This window comes from Sinocyclocheilus anshuiensis, unplaced genomic scaffold (assembly GCF_001515605.1).
Source record: "Sinocyclocheilus anshuiensis isolate Anshui unplaced genomic scaffold, SAMN03320099.WGS_v1.1 scaffold876, whole genome shotgun sequence".
In the NCBI taxonomy this organism is placed as follows: Eukaryota; Metazoa; Chordata; class Actinopteri; order Cypriniformes; family Cyprinidae; genus Sinocyclocheilus; species Sinocyclocheilus anshuiensis.
This window is the reverse complement of record NW_015549619.1, coordinates 247,300-262,525: the sequence shown is the minus strand read 5'-3', so window position 1 is coordinate 262,525 and position 15,226 is coordinate 247,300. Positions and strand designations below refer to the sequence as shown.

The window sequence follows — 15,226 nt, the reverse complement described above, 5'->3', positions numbered from 1 at the left end:
GTCTGTCTCGCCTCACTCTTCTCGTCTGTCTCGCCTCACTCTTCTCGTCTGTCTCGCCTCACTCTTCTCGTCTGTCTCGCCTCACTCTTCTCGTCTGTCTCGCCTCACTCTTCTCGTCTGTCTCGCCTCACTCTTCTCGTCTGTCTCGCCTCACTCTTCTCGTCTGTCTCGCCTCACTCTTCTCGTCTGTCTCGCCTCACTCTTCTCGTCTGTCTCGCCTCACTCTTCTTGTCAGTCAGCTGGACTCACTCTCCTCACTGGAGAAATGAAATCTGATCTGTGATGCGACTGTCGTTCGGCACGCTGCATTGAGCAGCCGCGTTCAGTTTTTAATTGTAGTGTCTGTTCTTTTATTGAACTAAATGATTTTTATTACTATAAAAAATCAAAACGACGGTGGGGGGTCGGTGCTGCGGTGGGCAAGGGATGTAACCGGTGTTGCGGCTTAACACCAGTATCACCGTCAGCACAGTCTATCGCGGCAAGCCTAGTGTGTGTGTGTGTGGCTAAAGACTGTGTTTGTGTGTCTTTGTGTGTCTGGCTAAAGACAGGTGGCCATTACTTTCTCTCTCAGCTGCTGGCTTTGTGACATGTGTGTGTGTGTGTGTTGAATTACAGATGCTGTTATTCTGTCAGTTGTTCTGTTTAGCCGTGGGTGGCATGCAACTCATTTTACTCATGTAATGTGCAGTATTTCTGAGTAGAAAGGTTTGTTAAACAGAAAAAAATAGGGCGGCACATGATTTTTTTTCTTTTGGGGATTGATTGAATTGAAGTCTGAAGGTGAAAGGTTGAAGCGTTCCTGTAGCTCAAACATTAGAGGACGATGCTAGCAACGACAAGGTCATGGGTTTGATTCCCAGTGTTAATTAAATGCAATGCAAGTTGCTTTGGATAAATGCAACTGCCAAATGCATAAATGAAAAACCAGCTCAAGTTTTTACGTTTTGAATCCTTTACCTAATTTGGTGTTCCTGGTCAAAAATATATTTTTTTAATGGCTTCTAAATCTCTTGTTATACTACATTGTTACCAAATCTTGCATTCAATCTTTTTGTCAACTTGTTTTCTGTCAATTAGCGCAGTTTCTGTGTTTCTTTTTGGATCTGACTGATCGTAGGCATCATTGTTCTGAACTTATGCACCTCAGTTTATGAGCCAAAATTATCCACAAATAATGCTTTTTCACTCAAAAACCGAGCAGCATGAGCTCAGATCAGTGAGGCCTATGATCAGTCAGATCCAAAAAGAAACACAGAAACTGTGCAGAAAACAAGTCGATAAAAAGATCGAATCCAACATTTGGTGATAATATAGCATAATAAATACATTTTTGTAGGACAAACTACAAGTTTTTTCTGACCAAGAAAAAAAAAATCCCAATATATTTTTTGGAAACCAAAATAGTTGTAGCCTCTGTGATCAAAGCCAGTAAGTTTTAGTCCAATGCATTAACATTAGCTAGCATCTTCAGGAAAATGCAAATCCTCTCCGGTCAAAGTGACCCGAACACAGCATGAGGGCTAGGAACGTAAATAGTGGGGTTTAATTTACACTTCCAGACGCTACAGGATCTTCACACTGGGTTACTAGATTTGGGTCAGCAAGTGTAATCCAGAGCTGCTCTGGTTTTTAACACACTTTATTAGTGTGACAGTAAATCCTGTTCCAGCACGAGCGAAGGATTCATTACCCTGGAGCACAAAACCAGTCATAAGGGTCAATTATTTGAAAATCTGGAATCTGAGGCTGCAAAAAAATCAAAATAATGAGAAAGCCATCTTTAAAGTTGTCCAAATGAAGTTCTTAGCAATGCATATTACTAATCAAAAATTAAGTTTGGATATATTTACGGTAGGAAATGTACAAAATATCTTCATGGAACATGATCTTTACTTAATATCCTAATGATTTTTGGCATAACAGAAAAATGTATAATTTTGACCCATACAATGTATTGTTGGCTATTGCTACAAATATACCCCAGCGACTTAAGACTGCTTTTGTGCTCACATTTGATCAAGATGTTCATGTTTGAGTTCTCAGCATCTCTAGAGCTCGTATTCCTTCCTGAAGATGATTTATGCTTCACATGAGTGATAAACAGATAGATGTTGACCGCATGCGGTTGCATATTGATGAAACAGATGTCTGTGTTAATGGGCATCTGTGCTGCTAATCCGGTTAAAGCAAAGTTGAAGGATTTGCGGTGGCAGAGTGCAGGAAGGTGACGGTGTTGCTCAACAATCAGGCATGATTCGGCTCAGCTTCACCAAGCTGTGCCGCTTTACCGTGGGTTTTTACTGTCTGATTTTTTACATTCACAGACTATTTTTCTCTGTGTGTGATTTTTGTCGCTCATAAGCGTGTGTTTGTGTCTGGTCTCTTCCAGCTGGCCGAGTACCGGCAGAGGAAAGCTCAATCTGATGGCCAGAAGAAGCAGAAGAAGAAGAAAAAGAAGCCGGAATCGGACGCGGAGGAGCAGACCGCCGTGTTTTCCCTCCAGAGCGGAGAAACCGTCACACACGACCAGACCTACACCATTGAGGTGAGCAGAGTTCACGATCGCTCATCCAGACACTGCTATGTGTTTGTTTATTGCTTTGCTTTTATAGTTTTGTTAGACAGAGGACACTTCATAACTCTCAACTAGGCACTAAAATGGAATTTTTACCAAAAAAATCTATTTCAGATGTTTGTTTATTTAATAATCGGTTACTTAAATGTAATTAATATTCAACACTATAATGGATGTATGCAAACATTTAAAATTACAGATAAGGCATTTTCATACAAACTTTTAGGTGATATTTATTCTAATCCAAATTGTTGGAAATATAAGCGTTTACATTTAAAAACTTGTTCATGACAGATTTATTCAATCGTATATTAAAATATGCAATAAATAACAGGTTAAGTAAAAAAAAAATATTTATCAATATGCTGCTGCTCTCTAGGGTTATTTTTTCAGGGTTTCTGTCACAAATTAAGGCCTTAAATCAGAGCAAAAAGTCTTAAATGTTGCCGTGGAAACGACGCTTGTGAGTGTTACTGTGGAAACAGCGCTTGTGAGTGTTACTGTGGAAACGGCGCTTGTGAGTGTTGCCGTGGAAACGACGCTTGTGAGTGTTACTGTGGAAACGGCGCTTGTGAGTGTTGCTGTGGAAACGGCGCTTGTGAGTGTTACTGTGGAAACGGCGCTGGTGAGCGTTGCCGTGGAAACGGCGCTGGTGAGCGTTGCCGTGAAAGCAAGGCTTGTAAATTCATATAGTCATAGCATTTAATGTTGCATGTATTGCAATAATTTAATACCTTCATCAGTATTTTCGTTTTTCAATGCAAATATTTATGCATCCTTAAATCAACATTTACTTTATGCATTTACTTGAGATGTAAACGTGAGCGAATGTAATGAAAATGAAGTCTTGAAAAATGTAACAAAATTTAACCCACGTGCTCAATTCAAATGCATTCGGCCTGTTTGTTAAAACAAAACAAATATCTGTCAATGGGGAATGAAAACTTGTTTTCCCTTTGAATTAATAAATATATTTGTTCTTGTTTTAGTCAAAAACTCACTTCATTTTGATTAATTTCTCATAAAACGACAACAAAACATTTAGAGATCATATTGACATATTGTGTTGCCTTCGATTCATTCCTTTGCTTGGTCTTATAAAGGTCTTAAAGTCTTAAATTTACCTGTATAAAACCCCCAGAAACTCTAGCTAACTATCAAGATACTTTTAATGGGGTTCCTGAGCTAAATGTGATGTTATGCAAAACCCATTTCAGTTGAAACCAAAAATTAATGAAAGAGTCCGTTCCCTCATAAATAGTTTTTTATTTTTTTTATTGTTTTTGACTATCTATAAAACTCACAATGTCCTGATCCTCAACTGAGCTGTGGTGTTTCTGTCTGAAATGCCTGTATAGTGCGATTTTGAAATCGTTATGATTACGGTTACTCAAATAATGAATATAATGACATTAATGTAATCACAGTACTCTGTTTACAGGAGCTCCAGCTTTAATGGCATTATGAAGGTGCATGTAAACGCAGTGTTGTTTCTGTCTGAATGCGTGTCGTGGGCTGGTTATGTAGACGTTACTGCAGGCTGTTGTTGTGTATGAACTGCTATAACTAATGTTTAAAGGTGAAGTGTGTAATTTCTGCAGCTTTAACGGCTCTGAAGGGAATTGCAGAAATAATGACCCCAAACAAACACAGAGGCCATGCATTATTGAAGATCGCGACAGTGATCTTCAATAGAGTGACAGTGATATTTTAGAATCAGTGACATACAATTATAGCTTTATTCATATTTTGAATTTGAGTTTTTATTTTTATATTTTCCATTCTCAATGTAATTTGTTAAAGTTTTAGTAATTTTATTGTTTTTGTAATTTATTAGTTTTTAAAATATATGTATATATATATATTTTTTTTTTCCTATGAAATATTTTTTATTTATTTTTATTTTAGTTTTAATTATTTTAGTACTTCAACTGAAAGTTAGGGTTAGGTGAAATGTTCTCGGTACTTTTAAGGGTACCAACCGAATTGCGTCGGTACTACCGAGTACCGATTCACGTTAAATCAATCGGTGCCAAATTTCGGTACCTGAGAATGCATCTTTGCGCATACGCTACAGAGAAAGAGAGACCCTGTGACGTGAGGTCACCCCTGCAACTCGTTCAAACAACACACAGGGCAAGCCGAAATGTTCTGAAGTGTGGTTACATTTCTAGGGCCATGGTTTCTGAAAAAACGCGGACGGGATCGTGGAGTCCATTCATAAAAACGTAATTTAGCATTCTGATTGGTTCGGATAGCATACTGCGGGAGGTCGGGGGCACGGAAAATCGTGCTATAAAGCGATTTAGAAATCGCGCGCACTCAAATCGCGATTTTATGACGATTCCGATTAATCGCACAGCCCTACTAGTGTCTGTGAATATTAAAATGCAAAAATATGGTTTAAATATGAATCCTGCATGTTCTGCTTGCCTCTGTATGTATGTATGGCGGAAACGCGGTTTTGTTTACTACACAAATACTGAAGCACGCGTGACGCTCGCGGTGATTTTCGGCCTCTGCGTCTCACTATATGACGCTTGAACACAAAAACATAATCTCCAGAGCTGCTGTGAGAGTCACCGCGTGAGAATTTTACCGTTTCATTTGAGAAAACTAGCATCATCATACTGTATACACACAGAAACTTCATGGCAACCTGTCAAAATAAAAGTGCGGTTTAGCATGTAACAGAAATATATTACTCTTGTATTACTTTTCTACAGTATAATGTACATCTTTAAATATTCCATTTCTATCAAATGTAAATAAAACAATTAAATGATAAAAATAAATATTACAACCAGATTAATCACTTAATTGTAGAAAAAAATTATACAATTATTAGCCTATTAAAAATGTTTTTTTAAAGGAATATTCACCCAATTTTTCTTCCATGTATTAATTTCAACAGTAAACCTCAGTTTGTTTGCCAAAAAATAAAAGGGTTTAATTTTCATTTGATTTAAAATAAATGTTTAATGCCTTCATTTGATTTTCAGAAAAATTAATCCCCCAGCTCCTACACAATCTTTGGTTTTCCAGCATTTTTGTGTATTTGAAGTTGCGGTGAGTTCAAAAATGACCATGCGAAAGACGAGAAGGTGTGGGAATATTTTGAATTAGAAGGAAACTGAGAAGTTTTGTGTAAACTGTGTAATGTCAAATTGTCTTACAATAACTCTACTGGAGCGATGCGTAATCATATTCAATACAGGCAACGTAGGCGTTAGCTAGAGGCTGGCCAAAGCAGGCAAATGTCAATCACGTCATTCACTACAACCCGCCGGTGCTGCGATCCCATCCACGCCATCTATTCTTCTAACGAACGACACTCACTTCGGTGGTGATGCGGGATGTCCAGTCTGAAACTATATCGGCTTGCTTTTCTTTATCTCTGCGTGCCTGCGACTTCAGTTTCTGCCGAGCGCGTTTTTTCAAGTGCAGGAATTTTATTGTTAATTGCCTCAGGTCCCGTCTTTCACCAGACCACGTTGATAATTTCACTGAATAAATAACGCATGGTCTGAGTAAGTAAAATGGGCATTGTTGCATTGTTTTGTTTTTAGACTAGATAACCTACACGAAGTATGTTTTTAAAAGCCGTTTTAATGTTATTTCCTGATAAACCTTCCTATTGTTTTTGACTTGTGTTTTAATATGTTGGCTAACGTTATATGAAGATTAAGAATTCTGTCAGGCTATTGATTGATTTTCCATTGTTCTGCATTTCCCCAGCTGATTTGAATAAATAAGCTATGCTTTGGCCGACGATGAGTGTATGCTCTTCTTGTTTTTTTCTTTTTAATGACCGCCTAAAATGAAATGATGATAACGCGAGGCAAGTGTGCGGCAAGCGAAATTCATTGAGGGATTTGACAGTGTGATTCATACATTAAGTATTTCAAATATAGGCTATTATATATGCTACACGCACGCACAGAGTTTTTTTTCTTTTTGGGTGGTTTCTTGCTTTTAGACTAGTCGACTAGTCGGATACAAAACTTTAGTTTAAACGACAGTCAAATTAGTCGTCGCGCACATCCCTAATTTGAACCCTTTCCAACAATAACTGTATGATTTTGAGACTCATCTTTTCACACTGAGGACAACTGAGGGACTCGTGCACAACTATTACAGAAGGTTCAAATGCTCACTGATGCTCCAGAAGGAGAAACCATGCATTAAGAGCCGAAAACTTTTAGAATTTGAAGATCAGGGTAAATTTCACTTATTTTGTCTTCTGGGAAACATGTAAGTAACTTCTGTAGCTTGTGAAGGGCAGTACTAAATGAAAAAAATATGATATTTAGGCAAAATATAAAAAATGTACACATCTTCATTCTGTTCAAAAGTCCGGCTCTTATTGCATGGTTTTTCCTTCTGAAGCATCAGCAAGCATTTGAACCTTCTGTAATAGTTGCATATGAGTCCCATATCATTCAGCTAACAACACGGTATAAAGAATCAAGGGGATGTAAACTTTTAAACGGGGTCATTTTTACAAGTTATTTTCTCTTGTGGACTATATGTAAACTTCTGACGCATGAACAACTATCACTTAACAAAAATATACAGCTGTGGATCATTCAGGTAACAACACAGTATTAAGAATCAACTTAATTGTAAACTTTTGAACAGGGTTATTTTTATAAATTCAGCTATTATTTTCTCTTGTGGACTATATGTAAACTTCTTTTATGTGAAATATCGAACGCAAGTAAGTAAGAAGCATCATCACCGGCACACTTGAATAACACAGATAAACTATATTGTCGCAGTCGAGTGTTTATTGTCTTTGTTTTATCATTCAAAAGATTTATATGCTCCGTTTACTCAATTACTGATATAATAGCTATGCCTTTGTCCATATAAGGGATTTCCTGGAGGGTCACGAGTTCCGCTACTTCTGTGACTGGATATGTGGATTTTCTGTGCGAGGGCGCCCTCTGGCGTCCAGTATGAATGAAACAGACATCATGTGTTTATAGTGCTAATGGCCAATCCATCATTTTTTGGGGAATTTTTATTTATTTATTTTTTAGTAAGTATCGGTTCAGACACTGTTTAGGCACTGGAACAGTTTTAAAAGTATTGGTTTGGCACCGGTATCGAAAAAGCCCAAACGATGCCCAACCCTAGGGTGAACACACATCAGCACATTTTAATTTTCGGCTGAACTATCCCTTTAAAGACTACTTTCTCTATCCATATATAGACATATTCTTTATGTATATTTAAGCAGATTATAGAATATTTATCTTCCCAGCTCTTTTGCCCTCTTGATAAATGTATGCGATGTGTGGATGGTTTTTAAAGCCCGGCAGGTTTGTGGAGTGTTTTCAGTTGTAGATGAGTGTGAAATTAGTGGTTGCTCAGGCAACAGACAACTGCGTTTGAACTGGTTAAGGTGTGTGTGTGTGTGTGTGTGTGTGTGTCGGCTGTCCTTGCAGCAGAATAGCAGCGCTGGCGTGATCTCGCTCTATTCACTCAGCTCTCAATGCTTCCGTGTGCTTTATCAACCGAGGTTTCTCCAGGAGTTTCACCTCCGTTTGTGTGCTTATGCTCAATCTCTTTGTTTGAATATAAAACAATCATCTTTAAGCACAGAGAGACTCCTCTGGATGCTGATGTTTCAGTGTGTTTCTGAAGTGCAGTATGTTGGTGACACGCGTTTGCATTTAAATCACCACGGCTAAGTTTCAAGTGCTTGTGTAACTTCCTACTGTAGCTGTTGCCTTGGAAACAATGCTTGTGAGTGTTGGTATGGAAACAGCGCTTGTGAGTGTTGGTATGGAAACAGCGCTTGTGAGTGTTGCTGTGGAAACGGCGCTTGTGAGTGTTGCCGTGGCAACGCTTGTGAGTGTTGCCGTGGAAACGGGCTTGTGAGTGTTGCCATGGCGACGCTTGTGAGTGTTGCTATGGAAACAGGCTTGTGAGTGTTGCCATGGCGACGCTTGTGAGTGTTGGTATGGAAACGGCGCTTGTGAGTGTTGCTGTGGAAACGGCGCTTGTGAGTGTTGCCGTGGCAACACTTGTGAGTGTTGCTGTGGAAACAGGCTTGAGTGTTGCTGTGGAAACGGGCTTGTGAGTGTTGCCGTGGAAACGACGCTTGTGAGTGTTGCCGTGGAAACAGGGCTTGTGAGTGTTTCCGTGGCCGACGCTTGTGAGTGTTGCCGTGGAAACGGTGCTTGTGAGTGTTGGTATGGAAACGGCGCTTGTGAGTGTTGGTATGGAAACGGCGCTTGTGAGTGTTGCTGTGGAAACGGCGCTTGTGAGTGTTGCCGTGGCAACGCTTGTGAGTGTTGCTGTGGAAACAGGCTTGAGTGTTGCTGTGGAAACGGGCTTGTGAGTGTTACCGTGGAAACGACGCTTGTGAGTGTTGCCGTGGAAACAAGGCTTGTGAGTGTTTCCGTGGCCGACGCTTGTGAGTGTTGCCGTGGAAACGGTGCTTGTGAGTGTTCAGAAAGCAGACAGAACTCGTGTTATATGGTGAATACGCGTGTCTGATGGGTCACATTAGGGCCTTTCGCACCGCTTTAGTTCCAGAACTAAATGGACAGTACTAAAGTACTGGGACGATTTTGCGCGAACTATTTCCCAGTACCATTTAAAGGGTTGCATTCGCACCGACAGTGTGTACTAGGAACCGGTCGACAGCGTCGTCATTTGTGCGCGGCGTTCAACAACGGAAACAAAGAAAAATAACGTTAACAACAGGAGGATGGAGGACGCTGTGATCGGAGCTGTTTTTGTTGTGTCTCGCGGGTGAGGGCGTTTTCGTACGCGTTTGGCCAATCAATGTCTACTTACGTCACGATTAGTACCAGTTGTGCTGGTTAGACCCTGCTCCGGAGTAGGAGCTAATTTGGTTCTCGAAAAAGGCAGTCCGGTACTAAAATCGCACCCAGTTCCGGCGGTGCGAACACGCCAAAAAGTGGGTAGTTCCACAATTAGTTCTGGTACTATGAAAAGTTCCTGCGGTGCGAAAGGCCCTATTACTGACCTGCTAAATTAACTAGCAGCCTTTAACTAGTAAATATAATCTGTGTAACTGCAATTTCGAGTGTCGTTTGCTACGTATTGCTTGTATTATTAATACACAAATATTTATTTATTTATTTATTTATTTATATAAGCACACTTCTCATCCAATTATCAATGTAAAAACTGTATTTATTTTCATTAAGCAAATTTTTTTCATTCACTTAGTACAGAACTGTTTACTTATTCATTTTCATGAGTCACATTTTCTCCTCCAATTACCAGTACAAACCTTTTTGAGTTAAACTCATTTTACCTCTGATTATCAAAACAAAAACTATTTATGTACTTCATGTATTTATTTATTTGTTTGTTTATTTATTTATTTTCATTAAGCAAATGTTCTCCTCATATGATCAGTGCAAAAACTATTTGTTGATGTATTTAAGCACACGTTACCCCCAATTATTAATAATAAACTATTTATTTACATTATATTCGTATGTTACAATTTGTTGCATTGTGACAATTTTATTATATAGTTAAATATTATTCTATTTTATTTTAATATTACTTAAGCTTACATAGTTTAGCATTTACTTGTATACTGTATTTGTTATACTGATGTTAAAATAAAAAGTCCTAGTATAATAGAAGTGGGTTAGGGTAAAAGCTGCATTAATAAATGTAAACACAAGAGAGGAATAGTGACTAACAATTGTGACTCTAGTAAGATGCGAATTACAGAAGATCTGTTATGACTCTTAACAAGCAATCAAGCTCCCTGACTTAATGGTTTTACTGGTTTTGACTGGTTTTCTGTGGCTGTCACTGCCTTGCTTTTGTCTCCTGAGCCTTCATTTCAGGACGCTTCTCTTGTAAAAGCGTCTCGCTCTTGATGAGTGACCCACTAACACCGGAGCCTCAGAAAGTAGAACAGTGTAGAAATTAATTGCACATGCGACCTCATTATGTTTTCTTTTTTCAGCCCGAGAGTGAAGTCTCGACGACAGCTGAAGACTGTTCATCTGAGGTAAGAGCCATAAGACTTTTAAACTATTTATTTATTTAAGCACATTTACTCCTTCAAATATCAATGCAAAAACAGTTTATGTATTTATTTATTTATTTATTTATTTAAGCACATTTTCTCCTCCAAATATCAGTACAAAAACATTTATTTATTTGAGCACATTTGTCCTCCAGTTATCAATACACAAACTATATATTTATTTATTTGTTTGTTTATTTATTTATTTTTATTAAGCACATTTTCTCCTCCAAATATCAATACCAAAACTATTTATTAGTATATTTAATAATTAAGCACATTATATTCATTAAGCATGTTTTCTCCAGTCATCAAAACAAAAACTATTTATGTATTTATTGTTCGATTTAAGCACATTTTCTCTTCCAATTATCTATACAAAGACTATGCATGTTTATCTAGTCTAATAATTATATATTTATTTTTTGTATTTTAATATTAGTTCAGTTTTTAAAATGTGTTTGTATCGACTCTTATTTTTTTTTAAATGACAGATATAGAATAAATGTAAAGTTTAAATGTGATCCGTTTGATGAGTGAATGTGTTTTATGAAGCGAGCATGTTTGTGTGTTTATTCTCAGGCTTAAGTCGAGTGAGTCAGAGTTTGGTTTCGTTAATGACTCAGAAACTCAAAAACTGTGCTTGTGAGCACTTTATGATGCAGCACAAGAGAGGAATCCAGAAACCTTCACCGCTTGGTCCTCTCCAGCTCTCATGCTCCGCGCACCATGTGACCTGTGGTGAAAACTTACAAAACCTGCCTAAATTTCTGACTAAAGTTGCTGCTGATCAGAGATTGACCGAAAGCACTTAGTGTTAAATAGTCAATAACCAGATAAAGACACATTCAACTGAGTGAATCTCTCAGATCCTGCTCAAGAATGACACCCATTTAACCTCAGAAATGATTTTTTTTTTATTTGTTTTTTCAATACAAAAACTATTTATTTATTAATTTATTAACATTTTCCCCTCCAGTTCACAATGCAAAAATGAGAATATAATAGAATATAATAATAAAAAAAATATTTATTTATTTTACAAGTACATTTTCTCCTTTAATTCTCAAAACAAAAACATTTTATTTATTTGCTGTTCAGTAAGCACATTTTCTCAAATTCTCAATACAAAAATATTAATTTTTTTAGTAGTTTATTTGTTTATTCATTTTCATTTAAGCACATTTTCTCAAATTTTCAGTACAACTTTATATTTGTATATTAGGATTTGTTGCATTATGACATTATTTTCATTATATATTTATAGCATTCAAGTAGAAAGCAGAAAATACGCTTACTGAAAAGTAAATGAATAATGTTTTTGTTTTGAGAATTAGAGGAGAAAATGTACTTGTAAAATAAATAAATATTTTTTTGTTATATTCTATTATATTCTCGTTTTTGCCTTGTGCTTTTAGTTTAGTTTAAATAGTTTATTTTGTGTATAGATAATTGTATTTGTTGTATTGGCTTCCATTAAAAAAAAAAAAAGCATAGAATAAAATAAAAGTTAAAATAAATAATAATAAAAAAATAATAAAAAACTAAAAATAATTAAAAAAAAATTAAATAATGAAAATGATTAAATAATAAAAAAAATCAAAGTAATTTATTACAGAGATGTAAGGCAGGAAAAATGTCTTTATAATAGTGAGAATCTTAGTAAGGATCAGCATTGAGAAAAATAAGAATTATGGAAGAGGTCAAAAATATTCACATTTTACTGAATTTGGAAGGTAAATATGATTAATAGTCATGGAAATTATGTAAAAAAAAATCCTAAAAATGTCTAAAAAAATCCTAAAAATTGATGCGCAGGAATGTGTGTATTTTGTGCAAATTGCGTTGTGTTTGTGCAGATGTTGTCCTAAAAGCACTCTCTCGTGAACTGACAGGTAAATGGTTTCCACGAGAGGACCGAGAGTGATCTTGTGATCGGGGTACAGTAATGTATTTGATAAAGCAGTAGTCGCTCCTGCATCGCTCTCAGTGTTTCTTCTGATGCACTAACTTCACATTTCCTTCTGCTTCACCTTCATCTCGGAGGCTCAGCTGCTTGTGAATGTGCTAATGTTAACTGCGCTCACACATGAATCGGGGAAGACGGGGCTGCTTGGCAGTTTGTCGGCCGTGTATTATGTTGGTGGAGGGGAGCGTGTAAAAGCCGTGTGAACTACACACACTACCGGTCAAAAGTTTGGGATCAGAACGATTTTTAATGTTTTTACAGGAGGTTCTTCTGCTCATCAAGGCTGCATTTATTTGATTAAAAATACTGGAAAAAATTGAATATTGTGAAATATTATTATGATGTAAAATAACATGTTTTTATTTTAATATACATTAAAATCAAATTTATTTCTGTGATGCGCAGCTGTATTTTCAGCATCATTACTCCAGTCTTCAGTGTCACATGATCTTCAGAAATCATAATAATATGCTGATTTATTATCAGTGTTGGAAACCTTTTTTTGGAAGCTGTGATACTTTTTTTCAGGATTCTATGATGAATAAAAGTTAAAAAGAAAAACATTTATTTAAAATGGAAATCTTTTCTAACAATATGCACTACCGTTCAAAAGTTTGGGGTCAGTACATTTTTATTCTTTCTTTTTTTTGAAAGAAATTAAAACTTTTATTCAGCAAGGACGTGTTAAATTGATAAGAAGTGATTTTATATTGTTAGAAAAGATTTATATTGTGAATAAATGCTGTTCTTTTTAACTTTTTATTCATCAAAGAATCCTGAAAAAAGTATTGCAGTTTCCAAAAAAAATAAATATTTGTCAGCACATCTGTTGATAATTCTAAAAATAAATCAGCATATTAGAATGATTTCTGAAGATCATGTGACACTTTATACTGGAGTAATGATGCTGGAAATTCAGCTTTGCATCACAGAAATAAATTATATTTTAAAGGATATTAAAATAGAAACCATTATTTTATATTGTAATAACATTTTGCAAGATTACTGTTTTTTTCTGTATTTTTGATCAAATAAACACAGCCTTGATGAGCAGAAGAGACTTCTTTAAAAACATTACAAGTCTTACTGATCCCACACTTTTGACCGGTAGTGTGTATATGTATATATATATATATATATATCTAAATTAAAATGTATAATGGTTTGTAGCTGTAGTTTTAGTGAACTATAATAACCCTGGGATTCAGTAGGCAGTTCTCAGGTTCTCCTGACCGAGCTCCATCACCGTTTCTATGGAAAGGGCTTTATAATGAGCGCTCATGAATCTTCTCACTCTGTCCCGATCTCTCCGGCAGGAGGAAGATCTGCAGCCGTCCGAAGCGCACATGGAGCCTCAGAGCTGCATACAAAGCATGGAGGACGAGCTCGCCGCTAAGAACATGGCCATGGAGGAGCTGAGCCGCGAGCTGGAGGAGATCAGGGCCGCGTTTGGAGCTGAAGGAGTGCAGCAGGTACGTGTCCTCAGACCTGCGCTGCTTTCGTGAAGGACTCGTGAGTCATGCTGGATGAGTGGGTGATGGATGCCCACACACATGACACTGATCTGACCTCACTGTGATTGAGCTGAGCGGATCTCATAGCTGTTCACATCTCTGCGTGACTCCGCTTTGAACAATACGAACGTCTTCCTTCTTGACATCGACTCTATTAGGCTGCCAGGAAAGTCACTTTCTGTCAATTAAATCTGCAGGAAAAGTGCTTCATTGAAATATATATGTGACCCTGGAGCACAAAAAAAAAAATCGATATTGAAAAAAAATGCGATATGCGATACCTTGTTACAAAATGCAATATTCGATATGCAATACGATATTGCTTAAAGTGTGTAAAATCAATTTAAATGATATTTTAAAATATTTAAAAATGAAAATTATATAACCAATGTGTTTCACATTCTTTCTTGGAAAATAAAGAATCACTACAACTTCTGAAAGTGACCAGCAGTGTTTTAGCAGTACTTAAAAAGTAATGTCACAAATCAGAAAAGTTATTTTAACATCAGTGTGAACATACAAACAAAAAAATTAAAGACACTAATTTTATATCATTGTAACTTTGCTTTCCATACACTTTAAGTACTTCTTCATATACCACAGCAAAAACTATAGTCTGAGAAAGTTCAAACATGATTAAAAGCAAGTGAACAGTCAGTAAAAAAAAAAAAGAAAGAAAAATAAAGAAAAAAAAAGAAATACACAATTTACAAGCATAGATAAAATAAACAGTAGTATTCAGGTACAGAAATTTAATAATTAAGTGTAAAATAACACTGCATAGTGTTCACTGTATGAATTAAATTTAGATTAATCTTTGTTATAGCCGTTTTGTTGTTTGGTTAACATTAGTGACATATTCAGCAGCACATATTTATAGGCTGCTGTCCCTTTAAATCCGACTGCACGGATCCAGTAATAATGATACACATCCGATTTCTTTCTCCGCTGTTTACATTCATTTAAAACATAACCAACTGCGTTTACGAGAATGATCGTCGAGACGGGTACCATTAAGGAGGAGATGCGAAAGACGAATCAACTCTGTCTGAAACGTGTCTCTCTGTGTGTGCGCGCGCTTTGCACGTGTGAGGCAGAACTAAAGAGGCGCTGTGCGAGATGCGGCTTTG

General features: G+C 36.7%; 1 protein-coding gene across 1 annotated transcript in view; it reads left to right on the top strand.

The window, feature by feature from the left end:
- Window positions 1-15,226, top strand: part of LOC107659344 (A-kinase anchor protein 9-like) — a 137,082-nt gene that overhangs the window by 12,766 nt on the left and 109,090 nt on the right. Inside the window, exons 2-5 of the mRNA XM_016448259.1 lie at window positions 2,393-2,548; window positions 10,551-10,595; window positions 12,509-12,553; window positions 13,899-14,054. Coding sequence (XP_016303745.1) covers window positions 2,393-2,548; window positions 10,551-10,595; window positions 12,509-12,553; window positions 13,899-14,054 — 402 coding nt within the window. The remainder of the gene's footprint in view (window positions 1-2,392; window positions 2,549-10,550; window positions 10,596-12,508; window positions 12,554-13,898; window positions 14,055-15,226) is intronic.